Raw genomic sequence first — 19,147 nt, 5'->3', positions numbered from 1 at the left:
CATATTGAACTAGATTTCCAAGGTCATTTTCCTCAAGGCACTCAATGATCCAGTTGAAGACCACCCTCTCAAAGACTCAAGGACAAGGAATAATGGGGAAGGATAGAAACTTGGCTGAGATGTTTGGATAAGCAGAGGGTGTCTTCAATAGGAGTAAGACAGTTGACTATTTGAAGAAGGCAGGGAGTCCAGCAGAGAGAGAGGTTAAAGCGCTCACAGAGATATGGGCAAGTCATTGAGACTGAAATTCTGAACATTTGGGGAGGAAAAGGATTGATAGGAGTGTAACATGGGTTGGTACTGCATAGAATGTCCTCTAATTCAATGGGGGCTGTAGGGGGGAGTAAATATGGTAGAGCGAGAGAGGTAGTAGACAGAAGAAGGGCTGGGGAGGGTTAGGAAGAGAAAGAGGAGGACTGTGAGAGGGGCATGCATTTTAGAGATATTAGGAGAAAAGTAGTGAGTAAAGTCATTAGCAGAAAGGGAGGAGGAGATAGATATTGGCTTGGGAGATGTGGGCAAAGATCAGAGGGCAGTAGAACGTTTTTGGGGGTAACTGTGAAGGTAGGTGATTAGATGTGTGAAGGAGGAGAATTTGGTAGAGTCCAGTGCAGAGGTTAGGGCAGAAAGTGATTGTGTGTAGGCTAGGAGTAGGGAAGTGTTCATAATTTGTACCAGCGTTGCAGGTCGCATTGCCTGTTTGTTTTGAGAGTCTGAATTTCTGAGGTGATCCAAAACTGAGGACAGGGATGGGAAGGTGTGAATGTGTGCAGGATAGTGTTGGTCAAATGGAGTCATGGCTGCATAGCGAAAGTGAGAAAACTATAGTGAATGGAAGAGGCATGAACAGGGGAAAGAGACAAAAGAGGCAGCTGTCTGCAGTGGGATATGGGAAGGTTAAAGTCCTGCAGCACGACAATGGGGATGTCAGTAAGAAGTTACTCAAGGAGAAGGGTTCAGACCAGGAAAGGAGGAGTTGAGAGGATCAGGGGCCCATTAGAGAGCCAGAACAGTGAGAGGAGTAGGAGGGTGTAGTTGAATGGTGGCATATTAAAATGAGGAACAGTTGCTGTCATAGAGGGGTAAAGGGATAGTGTTGAGGGACTTATTGATAAGGAACCCCACACCACAGCCCTTCCCAACAGGTCGGAGTGAGTGGGAGATGGCAGCAGAGTCAGTGTGGAGGGCTGCTAATGTCGCAGAAACATGAGGGGATACACTGGTTTCTGTAATTACAAGAAGTGGAATTTGAGGGCGAGAAGTGTCAACATGAGCAGTGATTCCATCTTATTCAGAGAGTGGGTGCCCCTTCAAAGGGTCTTCACAATCATGGAAACCTTTGGTAAAAGTGTACAGAGTATAACGTATATGTCATTGACTCACAGTGTGGGCATAGTATATCACCCCTGTGAACAGTACCAGATGCAAAGACATCACTCACCGGTGCTGTTTGAAAACTCTCCTTCGGCACACGGCACACAGTCAAAGCAGCAGGTGGGCATCTGCTTTATAGGAGCTTTTCTGTACCCTGGAAGGCAGCTCTCACTGCAGACAGAGCGAGGAGCCTGGGTTGAAAAAGGAACATTGAAACACTGGAGAAAAGGTGGACACCTTTATAGGAGAACAGCACAAGCCATTTCAGGAAAAGATTGGCACTAGCAAATTAATTAACACTTAGACGTGTGTGAACATTCTCTTGTACTTGGCAGGGGAACACCCAGCCTTTCTGATTTACTTGAAAGAAAGTTCAGCGCATCCACTGACTCATGAATGAGCCAATGACAATCAAGGCTTGCACTGAAAGTGGCAACATGTATCCATTGAAGGCTACTAACGCTCCAGCTCGAGGCCATGTTATAAAGTACAACCCTTCTATTGCTTCCTTGCTGCACTTGCACTTTCTGAATATTCACAAGGCATAGGAGGTTTGTCCTTTTTTCACTGCACTTTATTTAATATGTTTGTGTATTTTAATGTGTTTCATTCCCATGTTCCGCTTTGGGCGATTTGAAACACTCAGCAAGTAGCCAGGCACAAAGGGTGGTTTGCACATGAGGATATTAATAGGAGTATCATTAACCCACTACAAGCACCAAGCCAATGCAGACCAATCTTTAGTTTGCCAATGTATGGGCGCGGCCAGGAAGATAGCGTAACATAGCAATTGTACATGCTGTTTGAATGTATGTTAAGATATTTTGCATAGCAAGCAATGCCATCTAGACTGTGGGATTTGAAGTTAAAGCAGCAGATAAGTATATGTCCAGTTATATAATCATGTTGGGTTAGAGCACAGCAGCTGAAGAGCAATATGTGTCACAAGTTCACAACGTGGCAAGCTAGCAGATGAGCAAGAAGGACATTACGAAGTGACTGTCTTCAAGAACTACCTTCTGTAGCCTTAGGGCATTGCCTTAGACGTTATCACCCCCCACAATTATCCACAGCCTCCATCAACACTGGACTCCAGAACTGCAAGTCTGCATATATATGTACTTATTGTAATAATTGAAGATATATTTAAGATCTGTTTGTGCTGTCCACATTTTCTGTTTCCAGCAACTCCCACCTCTAACACTTGATGAACACCTACCTCACCAAACCCCCCATCAGATCCACCAAGCCTCTGTTGAGGGTTTGGTAGACCTATCAAAGCCTTGCATCAATAGAATAATTTGATTGTCAATAAAAAGACACAAGCTCACTTGCTGTTTCTTGGTGGGTGCTGTTTGGCTATTAAAGTGAAGAACAGGATAGATCATCACTAGATGAGAGCAGGAGAGCCAATGATTTAGCCATTTGAACAATGTTGTGCTATTTATACCTGATTTGGTGGTATTTTATTTATGATTGTATCAGTTCTCTGAAGGTTCTTTTTACTGCTGGTCTGTGTAACCCTTTCCCTTACCCTCCTCACTACATCTAAAAAACAAAAAAGGAAAGACTTGTGAAGCTCTTGTTGACAACCTTTATGTTATCATTTGTAAAACCTTTGGGGAATCATTTCCCTTTCCTTTCCTGGCTTCAACAAAACACTTGTGAACTCCTTTGTGACACTCTGTCCCCTATACATTTATAGGGTATTCCTTCTTTCCAGCTGGGTTTATTTTGAGAGCATCTTAAGAGAGAATAGACACAAAGGGATACTAGATTTCTTGGAAGGTCAAGTTCATGTTGGCAAATATATGGTTGCAGAGTATTCAACGCCCATTGAGATTGAGGCTGGAACCTTTTCTGAGTATTTAATGAATATGTGATAAAATATGAGAGATCAGAAAGGTGCTCTGTACAGTTCCGTGGCCAGTGGTGGCATTGGTTTGTCATATGGTAGAGAGATGAAAAGCAAGATATGAAGAGGAGGTGGAAAGGAAGGAGCCACACAGTATTATGTGGTCATTGGGGGCAGTCACTCAACAGATGTGGTAGGACTAGGCATAGGTAGGCCACTAAAGGAGCGGGATGATGGCTCTGCAGCAGGAGATTGTGGCTGCAGCAAGTGAGGAGCGGTTGTGGCAAAGACTCCTGGGGGGAAGCTGCTGAAGAAAAACAAAGCTGGATGCTGGAACAAGGGATGAAGGAGATGAATGGGCAGAAGCAGGAGGGCCAGCAGGATGTGGAACATGAAGCCGTAGACACAAGGCAGGAGGAGATGGATGTGTATAAAGAGCAGACGGAGGTGGTGGATGTAGGGAAACAGGAAGGTGGATTAGTGGAAGGAGGCAGAGGTGCAGCAGCAGTTTGTACAGAAGGAGACAGATGCAGGGCAGGAGGAGGAGGATAGGAACACACATTTGATGTGTGAGGAAGAGGGATAGGTGGTGGTGGAGGGGTGGCATCCATTGTACAAGGAGTAGGCTAAGCATGTTGTTATTTCTGGCTCCCTTCTAGTAAACATTTGCCAATGGTCGGGACATAGCCGAGGTTCCTGCCCCACACACCTCTATAAAATGCTTCTCCTGGATGTGGCAGCACGACCTACTGCCTAAGTCGAAGCCAAATGCAGGGGAGTGCACTGCTGTTGGCAAGAGCAGTAATAAGATTGGGAAGTAAGAAAATAAGTGTATCTTTTACATTTTGGGATAGACTGCAATGTATAACCAAATTCTGAGGTTACAGTCATCCTTTTAGCCTCATTTTACACTGTGCACATTTCTCCTTGGCAGAGGAGTTATTAGAAATTGAGTATACAATTCTACCCGCTAAATGATTGACAACTGTGCCAACCCCTACCAGCAAACATGCAGTATAAAACTACACCCACTAGGCAAAGGCTGCCCCAAGACATTCCCTTCCCGAGATACTGTATTGATACTTATCTACAACCTCTGCAGGACTTCTTCTATGGTGGAGTTACCAGAAGGCTGCAGTATGTTTATATTTTTGTAAACTATTGTAGCAAGATGTATTTCCTTCTGCATGGATTTCTATAGCACAAAGGGACTTAGACAACAAACACAGTCAATCATATTATTACCAGATACTGCGTTCCTATTGGTTAAAAGAACGTTGTTGTATTAATATAAAAGTCAGCAATACATCTAAATGAGTGTTAAAACAAGTTGTCAGGGTGGAAACATCAGAAGTTCAAGAAGTGCCTTTATCATCTTCTGCATACTATCACAGCGACAGAAAAGGCACTCATATGCAAGCTTTACATTTTGCTTTGTAGTAGATCAGTGATGAAATGTTTTACATATGCATTTGACATGACACAATCTGCATCCGACTGTATAATAAGGTGTGTGTGCCATATGGAATTAAAAAAGCTAAAGCCATGGCAGGTGAGAGCAGAACTCTTTGCAAATATTTAAACAAGCTGCGCAATTTAGTTATGGACTGCCATGCCATAAACTGATAGCCTGCAAAACCCTAAAACCCTACATTGTCCTCTACATTGTGCTAATCAATGTTACATAAGGTAAGGGCCTGAATCATATACAATACATAAAATAGCATGTAGGTGAGACCATTCTGGTGCACAAGCAGCAACAGCTCATGCTCACCTCCTTCATGATTCCCCCGTCAGAGTGCCATAGGATGGAGTTGTCTTTGATGAAGAGTTGATGACCTGCTGGTGCCCCACTGTCATAATGCCCAACTTCAATGTTTTTCATGGATCCATTAGGAAAATAAACCGAGTTCATAATATCATACTGAGCCGGCACATCCCCTTTATCATCAAACGATAACTCATCTCCAGCAGGTGTCTTGGAGTGTAGATTCCGGAGGTACCTGTTCAGCTGATAAAAAGGAAAAGTGAATGAATTCAAACTAATGATCCATCATCATCCACAAGGTCATTTGGGTCAAGGATGTAATTAATACTAACTTAAGTTAGCGTAAGTGTTTATCTAGTAACATAGTCCATTAGTCCTTGGATTTTCTGCTACCTTTGGTAACAAGATTTCCTTGAAAGCCAGCATATTATTGACAATCTTCTCAATTATTAATTGATCAGCAGGTCTTAAGCTACAGGACCAAGAAGGTGTCACTCTTCTACCATAGAAAAGAGTAGTCATTCAAGAGTGATCGTTCAGTTTTTGGCATATTCCAGTTTGGTCTAATAGAAATGTGTTGTTTACAGAATATATTATACCACAATATATATAGATATATACCAAGATATACAGATATAGTAGCTTAAGTACCCGGCTTCGCCTAGGATGTCCATTGTCAGATTTGTTTTCATATTCCACCAAAAAGATAAACAATATTGTTGTTTGCCACAAAGGTAAAACGTGATATATATGTTCATTTCACTAATACATTGAACATCGCATTTTTATTTATCTTTGATTTAACTTCTCACATTAATGTCATATTTGTATGCTTACTGCTGTTAGCAGTGATGGCCATTTCCGCTGCTAAACACCTACTGCAAATAATCAGAGTAAGCATACAAATATGATATTCATGTGAACATTTTTATTTTTATTTTATTTGTATTTGATCCAGTTTGGATTTTTACAAAAGGAAGTTTCGTTGAGGCAGACTTTTCTTTTAAGACTTTGAAACTTTTAGAGTCAGGGTATCATTTTCATAGTCTGTTTGAGGATCTTTACTAATGCGATTTGCCAAGTTGTTCTGTCTCCGCCAATCATTCTGTTCCACCATTGTTCTTCTTCCAGCTAGTGGTCATCAGAGAGGAATTGACTGAGATGGGCAGATCTGATCACCAGGATTTTTGGGCAGGACAGAAGCAAGTGGCGAATCATCTCGTTTTCTGAGCCGCGTAAACAGCATTCACTAGTCGTAGAGTTACCCCATATTTTCCGAATTTCATTAGTTTCAAGAAGGTTCAATCTGGCCCTGAGCATGTAGTTTTGAGCTGGTCTACTTGGGATTTTTGTTATGTACCCTTGTAGCTCGTTGAGCTTACACAGCGTTTGCGGTAGATGAGAAATGGTTTTGTTTCCAGCCGCTGCGTCTAGTTTTTTCTACTGTGAGAATTTAAATTGCAGGTAAATACAAATGTGATAATCAATTTATTAGTGAAATTAATATGTATCTAGTGTATTGCAAAACAAATCAATGAAAAGAAAGACACACTCACTTGCTTCTAAAAAAAAATATAAAACAAAAAAAAGCAAGACCAGTTCAGCACAGACAGCGTGATGATGAGCACTTTCTACAAATGACCTTTAGATGGCAGTGGAGCAAGACAAAACATAATGCGGAAAAACAAAAATAATTATCTCTGGAATGGGATGACCAGCTAGAAATAGTTATGTTAATTTGGCAATGAAATAAATAATACTCCATGCAAAATTCATGATGCCAGACCTCACTGTTCATGAGGAGTTAAGTCCCCAAGTTCAACGCCACATACAAACCCACAAACAAACATGACTTTGATTTATATATCTAGATACCAAGATTTATAGACTCAGGAAATCTCCTAACTAGACGAACCTTGTTATGGTTCTAAGTTTGAGGGACACATTTCAGAATGTTTTACATAACAGTTGGATCACAGGTGGAGATGGATTGTCAATTTATGTAAACATGTCAAAGAATCAAAGCTGCTTTTTACCACATAATGAGTGCAGATTTCAGGTATTGTAATGGGAGGTTATTTACAAGTAGATGGGGTTACACATTAACTAGATGGGAACATATAATTATATGGAAGTTATTCACAAATATTCTGGTATTTAAAAGACATGCAGGGTCCTCAACAATGGGGACCTACATTGTTGATGTGGGCTGTTTCCAAGGGCAACTGATGCACTAGTCACCCCTCTTACACACATTAATAATTGTGGATGGCATAGCCCTAAATGGGTTCAAATAGTGTCTCATAAACAGCAGTAATAAAGTCAAGCACTTCCTAAAGTCGATGGTCCTTCTTCTGACCACTAAAGAAACACTGCCATCTTCAATACTACATGGGACTGATGAGATCACGATGAAACCACGATGAGACTACAGCTAAACATCAGAGGAGAGTATTTTCACTGCAAGAAATGAGAAGAGGGGTTAACGGAATGCAGAGCAGATACAATGCTAGAACTGGCAAAAGAAACAGTTGCACACCTTAATGGTATATGTCTTGCTGTGTGGAGAGAATACTGCACATTACTTACCTGGACTGATGTGAAGAAAAACTGATTTCACATACATAGGGTTAGCCACCCCTCACTATGTTTCAGATACAATGGAACAGTGAACGTGGGCATGAATATAGGGTATACGCTTAAAATGGACATAGCAGGAATAGGACTGGGAACTGCCGGCCTGATGGATCCTTATTGGTCTCATCGTACCCAAGCTATACACAGCTCCCGCTGAACTGGAGTGGTTTATGTTCACCAACCACTTTACACTCACGAGCACTTGTGGTGCCACAAAGTCAAATTTTGTCAATCACTGACGCAAACCTGGCGATCTTTGACATTACAATGGAACGAGCTTGATAATTATTTCTAGCAAGAATCTTCAAATAGATTGGTAGCACCTGTTCAGCAAAGCCGATATCTTTTTCACTTCCCTTCTTGCACCTTGCATTCAAGCTGTGGCAAATGCCAAATGGGTCAGGAAAACAAGGTGGGAGCTGCTACAGCTGGCGAATGCAACTGAGGAAGGCTTCAATGCCACCAAGGAGGATCTTGGGGCTGTTAGATTACCATTTTCTAAAATAAATGCATGCTCAACCTCCTCACTTCTATGGAGGGGGGGTATATGTGTGAAAATAGGCACAAGTTGCTGCTCGTTCCCAGCCAATGATGAGCAAATGGCAGACTGACTGTTGCTGTAAGTGCCTTACATATGTAACACACTACTATGGAGAAGGAGAGTAGTTCAGTGATAGATGAAGATTAGTATCACCTGATTTTCCCCTGGGTTCCAGCCTGGTTGGGCAAGATCTTTAAGGTGCTTGTTCCTCTCCACATTGTGCTACTCATAAGCCTTTTCATCCTACAGATCGTTTTGGGGTATTTTAAAGGTGTGGAGAAGAGAAAAGCACAAGCACAAATGTTATCACTTACACTTAGTTCTTTGGTGCCACTTACCTTTCGATACATGCCCATACGCAGATAGATACAAGGAATGGTGAAAAGAACACTGCATGGTCATATTTGAACACCTGATTGGCCCTCCAGCACATTTTTCAGCCCTCCCCCAGAACCTGAGAATTATGTGCAGAATTGGGTAGGTTGTGATAGACATGGGAAGTATTGTTTTATGACATGCACATAGGAGGAGTGCGTAGCATGTGGATTTATCATGAAGGGAGTGTGTAGAGTATGGATTCCAAAAGATGCCTATGACAGAATGATGGACGAATAACTAAACCAGAGGGGGCAATGTGATGGTGCAGGTAGCGCAGGTATAATGTCACAAACTGCCTCCCAGACCTCCCAAGCAAGAAACAAAATCTAAAATAAGAAAACTTCATTTTATATCCAGGCTTGTAACATTATGTGTTACTGCTGACTTCTGCAATTGTATTCGCTCTACCCTCTTGCTTCTCCACTCTTTTTGACTGCTTACTCTGTGTTCCCTCCGCCTCTCCTTTTCTCCCTTTTCCTATCTCCTCCCCTTACTTTCTTCTATGCACTTACTCTATCAGAATTGTCCCTGGACCTAGTAGGATAGCAACCTCGTCTGTCTCCTTCTGCCGTTCCTTACTTGCACCCCCAGCACTATCTAACCTTTTGTTTTCTCCGGCTCTACCAGAAATGTCGTCAGGCCTAGTGGGGTCGTCGCCTGTCTAATTCCATTTCCTTCCCACTCTCCCCCTTCCTTCCTTATCTATGTCCTAGCTCTTGCACTATCTGAAATGTCATCAGGCCGAGTACGATAGTTAATTTCACATCCTTACTGTTCAAGGCCTGTAAGAATGTTATTGTATTTTCTCTTGTTCACTCCCTTGCCTTGAAGCGTTTTGAAACACATTGTGTATAGGCGCTATATAAATAAACTATCATATGATAACTGTTTTAGTAAAGGTTCTTATGCCTTAGTTGTATAGCTGCCATGTTGCTTTGTCAATTGCGGACACAAATAGGGTAGAGGGATTTTCGCCACACTTCAGGCAACTAGTTCTGCTACCCCAAAGTGAGCCTGGAATTGTTGATTACATAGACGACACAGAAAGGCAATGAATTGTGGCAGCTATAGCTGAATACAGAATATATAAGAACATTTGTTTTGTTGAGTTGTGTCTGTAACATTGAGCAAGGGTATCACAATTTTGAGACAAACCCCCATTTGAAGCTGCACAATTTGTAAACTATTGCTGGAGAACTATTTGTTTATCAAAAGATTTTCTTTTCACTTCTGGTTGAAGAACACCAGGCAGCCAAGGCCAGGAAAGAAGGTAGCATAGGATGGTGGTAGCGGAAACTGTAAGAACCGGCTGTTCTGAGACTCAAAACTATAAATGTAACAATTAATTTTGTCCCAGACAATAACTAGATGAATATACAGAGATGTCATCGCCAGGTGCACAATGACCCATGTAGGAACAATTCTAATGATGCAATGCTAAGTTGAATACAGAGAGCCCCCTACAACAAGTCAGTATTATTCCACCTGTGATAGAATGCATTGGTGAAACAAATACATTTGAGAAAGGATTTTCAGTACACAGGGCTTCACCAGGTTTTTTCTAAAAGTAGCCACCCATCTCGTGACCTAATCAGAAGACTGTCTACCTGCGTTGGAAACATGTATTCAGGCAAGAGTTGCAGAATGAGCTTGTGGGATCATTGGGGCCTGGGTATGTGAGGCTATACCAAGAAGTGCCAACCAACGGTATGACATTTTTTCATCACCATCAACATAATACCTGCCAGCCAATAAACAGTGAGTTAATGATGTTCATGTTGATGATGTTATAGTTGATGGGATGGACGTGGCTGGTGCTGAAAATAGTGGTCTAGCCAATAACAGATTCCAAGGTACAGAGGTCAATAGGGCCTTGGTTAGAGAAGCCAATGACTATGTTAGAATTTAATGAAATGTTGGTTTTGTAATTATGTAAATTCTGTGATTTTCCACCTTATATTCTTCGGCTCAATGTGGGCTTAATGAGAGAAAGTTATTTGTTTTTTCTGAAGCCCTTTATTATTGCAAATAAAGCTGTGGTTTTTCTTTGCACCTGGTGCGCGCCTTTATTTTGTGTATTGGTTTGATTTTGACGGCACTTATACACATGCTTATGATTTCTCCTAGGTTTGGTAACTTTCCTCTTCAGTCATAATCACATTATGAGATTGTTAGATTTGACACATAAAACCTGTATGTGGGAAATATGGTTGTAGTGTGTAGCTTGGTTGAAATCTTCCACCCAATTATGGGAATACTGATACATCAGTCATAATGTTAATAGGGCAGGAGGATGGTAATACAATAACATAGTGGGCACAGCCGCGATCCGGAGAAGATGGCTGCCCTCACTGTGTTGATTTTGGGCCTTGGAGGAGGCCTCACTGATCTGCCCTACAGCCGAACCTTTGCTGACGCATCATGCATGAGGAATTTATACGTGAGGTAATTCTCTTGCTGCCGCAGAGATCTATACTGCAACCACTGTACATACGTCCACTTATCTGGTATGCAGTGGAGTACACCGGCGGGAAGTCCTGTTGTTTTTGTGGGCTGCGGCAGACACGGAATGTCTTGGGACACACAGGGTAATGATCAAAGCAAATGTGGGGGGTGGCCAATTGGCTGTGCGTGCAGATGCTTTGTGGGCCATTTAAAAACTGTTCTTGCAAGTCTTAGCGAGGTGCCAAATATCACTATAATTGACAGAGGACTATCAGTACTATAACTAACATTATATATATATGACTACTTAATCAGGGTCTGGGCATATTTAAATTGAGGATAATTATGTTTTCTTTGACATCAAACTGCACCTTAATAACATGTGAATGTTAGTATTTTAACCTAAATCTGCTGATTTTTGATGACCTCTGGATTACCGGATGACTGCTTCCTATTTGTTGCAGCCTTCATTGGGAGGAAGCGTTTTAGTCAGCTGACCCCCTTTGCAGCTCTGATGGTATCAGCACTCCAGCCTCCCCACCTTTGAATTTCAGGAGTTCCAAAATTAGTTCCAAGAACTATGCCTATGACAAAGACAGACATGACTCCAATGGATTATTTTCAAGACTAGGAAAGTGACTTAGGAAGTCATAATACTATTGTCCAATAAAAGCAACAACGTCCAGAAGATCTCTTAGTTAACATGAGCTCTTATACTGCAAGAGCGAACTTCCTTGAAAGTAACTGCATCCAATTGACATTCAGGGGCGGCTCGTCCATAATGGATTAGGGGGAGTCGACCCACCGGGACTTGGCCCCCTCTCACCCATTATGGAGGAGCCAGCGCAGTAAACTACGAGCACTCCCTCAGCTGTTGTTTCCCTTTCACAGTTACATTTCCCAAGCCGCGCAACCTCAATGAACCATGCAAGCCTGGGGGCGTTTGCTTCCCCAGCCTTGCATGACTCATTTGAAATGCTGGTTAGGGAACTGCACGTCTGTATGTGCAAGGGGGCGCTCCCGCGCTGCCTTGCACATAATGACAGAGCAGGCTGGAATGGGGCATCTCCAGACCCACGCTCAGGCCCCTTGCACACATGTGCAGGGGACGGGAAACTTCCTGATTCCTGTTCATGCTTACAGGAAGCTTGAGCACTGGAACCTCCAGACCCGCGGCATAAGGTATGTTTGTTTATGTTAGTTTTTTTATATTTTAATTATGTGTATGTATGCGTGCTTGCTTGTGTTGTTGGTTGTTGTTATGATGCTGGTGTTAGTGCTTCATTGTGCATTTTGTGTAAATGTGTGTGTTTGTATGTTAGTTTATTTAGTATTTAAATATGTGTATGGATGTGTGTATGCGTGTGCTATGAGAGTGCAAGGTGGCTGCTCTTGTAAATGAAAGAGTGCTTGCAGTTGTATGGGAGGATAGGTCCAAGAGAACCCCCTCCCCTGCAGCCCCCCCCTTGTTGGGTCCATGGCTCGTCCGGGGCTCCCCCTGCCACCAGGGCCCAGGTGGCGGGTGGGCCACTGGCTGAAACATTGACCAAACGTGCTGTATTAAGCTAGGCCCTGGAAACCATTTTGTGAAACCAGAATGACATGAGCCCCTGTGCGCCGCAGCGCGGCCCCCACCCTTGGAGAGTTCTCACTTGTCCCTGCGGCCGCAGCTCCCTGGCAGATCCGCTGAGAACCCGTTCCCACGAACAGACGGACATGAGCTAGTGTTAGAAACAAACACTGTAGCATTCACCTTCCGCAGTGTATCGCTGTCCTCAGTATGACCCGGCCAGCAGGGCCGGGGTGGAAAAGAACTGTAAAATGGTACCCCAAATACTAATATGCAGACTGCCTGTGATGAAACTCTTCTCTCCACGACCTTTTTGATAGGACATGAAACCTCCATGAAGATGGAAGAATGTGTGTTCATGTGGCATTCTGGTTGAAATACCCACATCCCCGTAGCTATGCGCAACTGGTGGAAGTATCCCGGGGTTTTATGTTATATGTTTTTCTGAGAAGAATATACTCCAAGGCCCTATGCCATAAATGAACTAATGCTGCTAGAGTGCAAAGGAAGACAAGTGCAACCGCATTGGGAGCTCACGTAAATTGTGTAAGAAAACGCATAGAATGTATTCGAACGTCCAAGCCCACCATGTGTCACTGCCATCAGTCTCATTGGCCAGTTTTTCCATCGTACTCCACCAACCTTAATACTACCTCGCTTATCGTGCAAGCATAGAGTGTTCAAAATGTCGTGGTTGTTAAATACTTAACATACAGTTATCAATTGCAAAATGGGTATAGGTAACGCATTTGAAATGGCCATGTAAAGGCACTAACAATGTAGAAACGTAAGCTTTGAAAAGACTCAATGAGTATTGTACATTATATGAATGTTTATGCCTTTTTTACATAATCTGCAACACACGAGGAAAATACCTGTGTGGGCACATCCGAGGCCATTCCCCCTCCCTCCCCATTGAAGCCTGCCAGAAGGAAAGCAGAGGCCTGTGCTGCTCTGCTTCACCTCCACCAATTCGGCTGGAGCCGCTTCAAGCATTCATGTTCCCCCGCAGCTCCCAGGGCCGCAACCAGCCACCTGAATTATTTACAACCCAGCAGTAAACCCCGGCCATAAACGCAGGCCAAAAGGTGCCCTTTCTTAGGCTCCACGACCCACCAGCTCACCCCAGGTTAATGGCCCCTGTAAAATTAGGACACCCAATATTATAGCAACACTGTAGGAACCCATTCATAATGACTTCTAACGAGACACGAAAACCTGACCAGCTCACCCCTTGCCCTGAGACCCAACCATGTGACCTATGATACCCGGCCAACAGGATGATGGTAACCATGTATTGATATATCACCAAAGGACCCCACTCTAGGTGCATTCCTCCTGTGTTGCATTAACCTATAGAATAACCGATTGTAGGATTTACAGGGGAAGATAATACTGAGGTATTGAATGAATGCGGTGTGCGTGGCCTTAGGGCAGAAAGCCAAGGAAGACGTTCATCAATGACACTGGCCACGCCTGGCACAACAGCAACACCCGGATGAGCCCAGCTGACCTGCCCGGCCCACGTTGGCAACCAGCGACGTCCACCAACCACGGCGAACCACATTACAGCTGCACCTATAGTTAGTCATCGCCACCCAATCCCCACGAACATGTGCCCCCTATAGTGTGTAGGTTCTTGTGACGTAATTTGTAAATATATACGCCTGTCTTTGCTAATGTCAGACAGAGCGCTCTCTGAGTTTGCAGAGTCCTTTGCATGCCCTATTTTGACTTATATAAACTCCCATTAAGCTCACCCGCACTTCGTTTTAGCCTTATTCTCATATGGGAGAGTCCATTATTGTCTCTCATTGAGGGGAGGATCGTGCTATCTGGGGACGCTCGCCTTCAGTGGTGACCCCGACGTGATTATTTTTTCCTTAAATATATCCCTACCGTCCCCTTTGGCACGAAAATCTCCGGTCGAAAAGGGATATGCACGGTGCACCGGCTCCGGTAGGCTGCCCGCCAACGGCGACCGGTACCCTTAGAAGTGCGCACTCAACAGAAAGAGGGTACGGGATCCCGGTTGAAAAATCCCCTTTGAGGACCGCTCGCCGGGAAGGGGGTAGAAGGTGGTGCCGCATAGTGCTAATAACCGAGGTAAAAAGACGAGTTTATATCAAACTACAAAAGACAAATTCATATGAGATTAAGAAAGGAAGGGACAACTAGCAAGGGAGGAAAGGGATTACAAATTGAGCTGTGAACAGAGTGTTGCCTATTGGTGTGCATGCATCACATGTGTCAGAACATATTTTGTCAAGATGAATGTGTAAAAGTGGTAAGGAGTGCATAATTATGGTATGGTCATGGTAAGTGTGACCAGAAGAAATTTGACGGGGAAGAGCCCGATGCAGTAAAATGAGTATTTTTTTAATAAATGTGCTGCAGATATTGGTAATGTACAAAAGGTGGTTTGCTTTTGTATGTGCCCCCTAAATTACACGGAATAGAGGCTGTGCGCGCCCATTTTCATATTGCCCAGGTGGCGGAAATACACACAGGTCCCTACACGCAGAGATACACACATATATAAAGATATCTAGTTATATATATATATATATATATATATATATATATAGAGCAACCACAAACCATGGGGGCAGAAACACCATTGCCCCATATTTGTAAGAATCTACCTGGGTACGCTGAACGTATTAAGAAATATCACGATCAATGGATTACAGAACTAAAGGGGGAAGGGTTACCCCAAATATGGCCAGAAAGAGGATCGTTTGACAAGAGTGTCCTGGACATGGTAGCTACATGCATTTGTTTAAAATACAAGGGGAAGCAGTTACATAATAGGAGAGAAATATTAGATCTATGGAGATTGTTTGAAGAAGTACCCCCTCCCAAAAAAAGAGAGCTAGGCACCGATTTGCCATCTACCACTGACAATCCATCGTTGATACCGAGAGAGGACAAGGTGTTGCAAGAAGGGGAACCACCAGTAGAGATAACTAAATTGTACCCAATATTAAATAAAGTAGTGCCCGCAGAAGGATACAGTGATCCCACATACGTGCCCCCAACATCAGTCACCACGACTCGAGGGCCAACGGCACCCCCACCGTATGAGAGCCATAGAGTGTGCGACCAGGTAAGTACACCCATAGTAAACAGAGAAACTAACAGAAGACCTAGAGTCTAGGCTCTCTGCAGCAAAAGACGAGCTCTCGAGGATACAAAGCATATGTGAACAGACTGGGGCTAACACCGCTCGGTCAGAGCTGACATCAAGAGCACAGAGTCATGATGAAACAATTGAGGAAGGATGGAAGAAGGGGGAGATACTGTCCAGAATACAAGAAGAACCAACTCGAATAATTGAACTGGAGGAGAGGGAGGAGCATACCGATGATGAGGTTATGGCCACAGGAGGTAAAGAGGAACTATTGTGCGATATAGAAGAGGACTTAGAGGAAAGTGAAATATTAAGCATGGCGATGGGAGGAGGAAATGAGGGGTTGGATGGTGCATGTTCGGAAAGAACAATGGAAGAAGAATGGACAGGACGACTAAGGAATAGGTTGGGGAAAATGGCACCACTAGGAAAGAACGGAATGAAGGTGAGTACAGATAAGACAACAAAGGGGAAGTTACAACTCCCACTGATACACAGGGGAGGAGGGAGGCCGAATTACATACCCTGGGCTCAGATGTACAAGGCCAATTTGTTAAAGTTATTACCACCGCTATCAGGAGGGGCAAGCAAGTGGATATATGCATTTGAGAAACACACAGCCGGGGTACCACTAGCAATAGGGGATGTGAAAAGTCTGCTGGTATCGGCAGTTGGGTATCAAGCTGACAGAGTATGGGTAAAGGCTGGCTTCCCCGGGGTAACGTTAGACTGCGATCGCCATGATGGTGCCTCTTTTAACACAGTACGTGCAAGGGTGTGGGACGCATTAAGAGAGACATTCCCAGACACCCCAGATTTGCAGTCAGTCATGCAATGTACGATGAATGATGGAGAAGATGCTATGGATTACATTTTTCGTGTCCAGGAGATGTGGAGAGCGGAAACGGGCACGCCCTGGTATCAGTCAACCTCATTATTTTACTTTATAATAAAGAGAGGGCTCCCCAAAGAAGTACAAAAGGCACTTGACAAAATTGCAGGTATTGAAGCTAAAAAGGGAGTATAATAGTTCACCAATATAAAAGAATAAAGGAGAGGGAAAAGGAAATAGCGCAAAAAAGATTGGCAGACGAGGCAAAGTTAGTACAAACAAAACTGGTGAAGGTCGCTCCAGCAGTAGCCGTGCTCCCACACAGCAGGGAGGGAGAAGAGGAGGAGGAGGGGCTGGTAGCAATACAGGGGAGGATGGCAACGAATTGGGCAGGAGCAGGGCAACCACAGTGGAACGAGAAGGAGCAGAACGAAGGTCCGCAGTGGCAAGATTGGGCCCCACGAGGGGGACGAGGTGGGTACAGGGGTCGCAGAGGGGGTGGACAAGGGTACGGGGGAAACTGAGGAAATGGGTGGCAAGGTCCCAGAGGTGCGCAGGGAAGCTGTTGGAACTGTGGGAGGTGGGGGCACTTTTCCAGAGAATGCAGGAGTAGTTCGAACAACGGATTTCAAGAGATGGAACACTATGGTAAGCCCCACCCGGGAAGCCCCTACGGTCTTCCAATGGGACGACAACAGAGGGAACAAGAACAGGGGTACACAGAGCAAAGACAAGTGCACCATTATAGAACACAGAATCACCCACAAAACAGCGACAATATGCACTACACCCCAGGCAACCCTTTCGCAACAAATGCCAATGGAGCACCAGCCCCGGCACCCTATAGTGGTGTGTCAGTAGTTTCAGAAAATGTCTTCAGCCAGGGGGGGGGACAATGAGACAACCAGCATAGGACAGCCCACAGAGAACACTTGTGTGTCCTGTTCTATCTACCACCTACGATGCAGCGGAGGAACCATTGGTGGGGGCGCAGATAGGAGAGAAGCAGTTCATATTTATGGTAGATTCGGCAGCCGAGAAATCATGTATCCGTGAAGGTCGGTTTCCGCTATCTAACCGGAAGTTAGAGACGCAGGGGTTCTCTGGGGCTGTAATTGAAGTTCCTTACACAGAAGATTTGGTTGTGACAGTGGGGGGTAAAACGGTAAAGACACCCTTACTGTATTATGAGCAATCGCCAATAAACCTGCTCGGAAGGGACCTTCTTAGCAAGCTTAACATGACAATATCGTTTACAGAAAGAGGGATAGTGTGCTGAACCCCAGGAATATGCCCATTACGCGTAATGCTAGTGGTACATGCCCGGGCAACAGCACCAGAAATACGCGGCATGCCAGTGGGCGAAAGAATGTTTATCGAAGGATTAAAAACACTGGCCCAAGTACTTCCCGAGCTAAACAAGTTAGAGTGGAGGATACCAGAATTTATCTTCCGCCCAATAGTACGCCCAGGCATAGCACCAGGTTCAGTGGTATCCCTAGACGTGCATGCTGTACAAGTATCAGCGAAAAGGATTGCAGTAATTGGGATGGACATAGACGGATGTGAATGGCGCACTGTACTGTGCATCAATGCTGATATTGCCCTACGTGACTTACCTGATGAGGATCTCTTCTTTGATTCAGAGAGTGATGGCGAGATAATAATGGAAATAGCAATACCCTGTGACATTTTAATTCAAACAAGACAAGTGCCCGTCCAGTTGATGGCAGTGGTGGGAGCCCCACCATCATTTTTTGAAGATGACATGCGACTGGTGCCAAACAATTTGTGGACAACAGACCCCCATGATGTAGGCTTGTTACATGGAGTGACACCAGTTGTGATAAAGCTCAAACCGGGGGCAATTGTGCCCCGAGTGAAGCAGTACCCATTATCCCGCGAAGCTGAGGAAGGGATAAAAGAGACACTAAGTGCATTGCTAGCACAGGGAATAATAGTGCCATCAAACTCCCCATGTAACACTTGTATCTATCCGATCAAAAAAGCAAAAGGAGGGGCATGGAGGATGATCCAAGATTTACGCCCCCTAAATGACGTCATATAAAAAGAATTTCCTTTGGTCCCGAATCCTGCATCCATACTGTGCAGTATCCCAAAAACAGCATCACATTTCACAGTGGTGGATTTGAAAAATGCATTTTTCTCCATCCCCTTGGCAGAAGAAAGCAGATACTTGACAGCATTCACACTAGGGGGGAAGAGATACGAGCATTGCAAGCTACCTCAGGGGTACTGTGAAAGTCCAAGCATATTCAACCGCATACTACACGAAGACCTGGGTAATCTATCAGTTGAAAGCACGATCATTGAGTACGTAGACGATTTGCTCGTCTGCGCGCAGAGTGAAGAGATGTGCAGAGGAGACTCAGTTACTCTCTTAACACTGCTGGCCAATAAAGGGTACAAAGTGGACAAGGGGAAACTACAATACTGCCAATCAGAAGTGCTGTACTTGGGACAGCTGATATCAAAGGATGGGAAAAGAATAATACCTGACAGAGTGGATGCAGTTAAGTCGTTTGTAGGGGTCCTCTTCTTCCAGTTCCTTGTTGGTTCTGCTTTTTATCCAGTTTTGCCCCATTCAGACGGC

The 19,147-nt window shown here is 44.1% G+C and overlaps 1 protein-coding gene across 1 annotated transcript in view; it reads right to left on the bottom strand.

Annotated features, from left to right (window-relative positions):
• The window catches only part of LOC138510692 (extracellular calcium-sensing receptor-like), a 238,524-nt gene that overhangs the window by 66,208 nt on the left and 153,169 nt on the right, over positions 1-19,147 (bottom strand). Inside the window, exons 4-5 of the mRNA XM_069626466.1 lie at positions 5,004-5,240; positions 1,435-1,565 (exon numbers count right to left, since the gene is read on the bottom strand). Coding sequence (XP_069482567.1) covers positions 1,435-1,565; positions 5,004-5,240 — 368 coding nt within the window. The remainder of the gene's footprint in view (positions 1-1,434; positions 1,566-5,003; positions 5,241-19,147) is intronic.

The sequence above is a fragment of the Ambystoma mexicanum genome, chromosome 6p, assembly GCF_040938575.1.
Source record: "Ambystoma mexicanum isolate Mex_15411 chromosome 6p, UKY_AmexF1_1, whole genome shotgun sequence".
Taxonomy (NCBI): Eukaryota; Metazoa; Chordata; class Amphibia; order Caudata; family Ambystomatidae; genus Ambystoma; species Ambystoma mexicanum.
The sequence above is the reverse complement of the archived record's forward strand: the minus strand, read 5'-3'. Positions and strand labels throughout refer to the sequence as shown.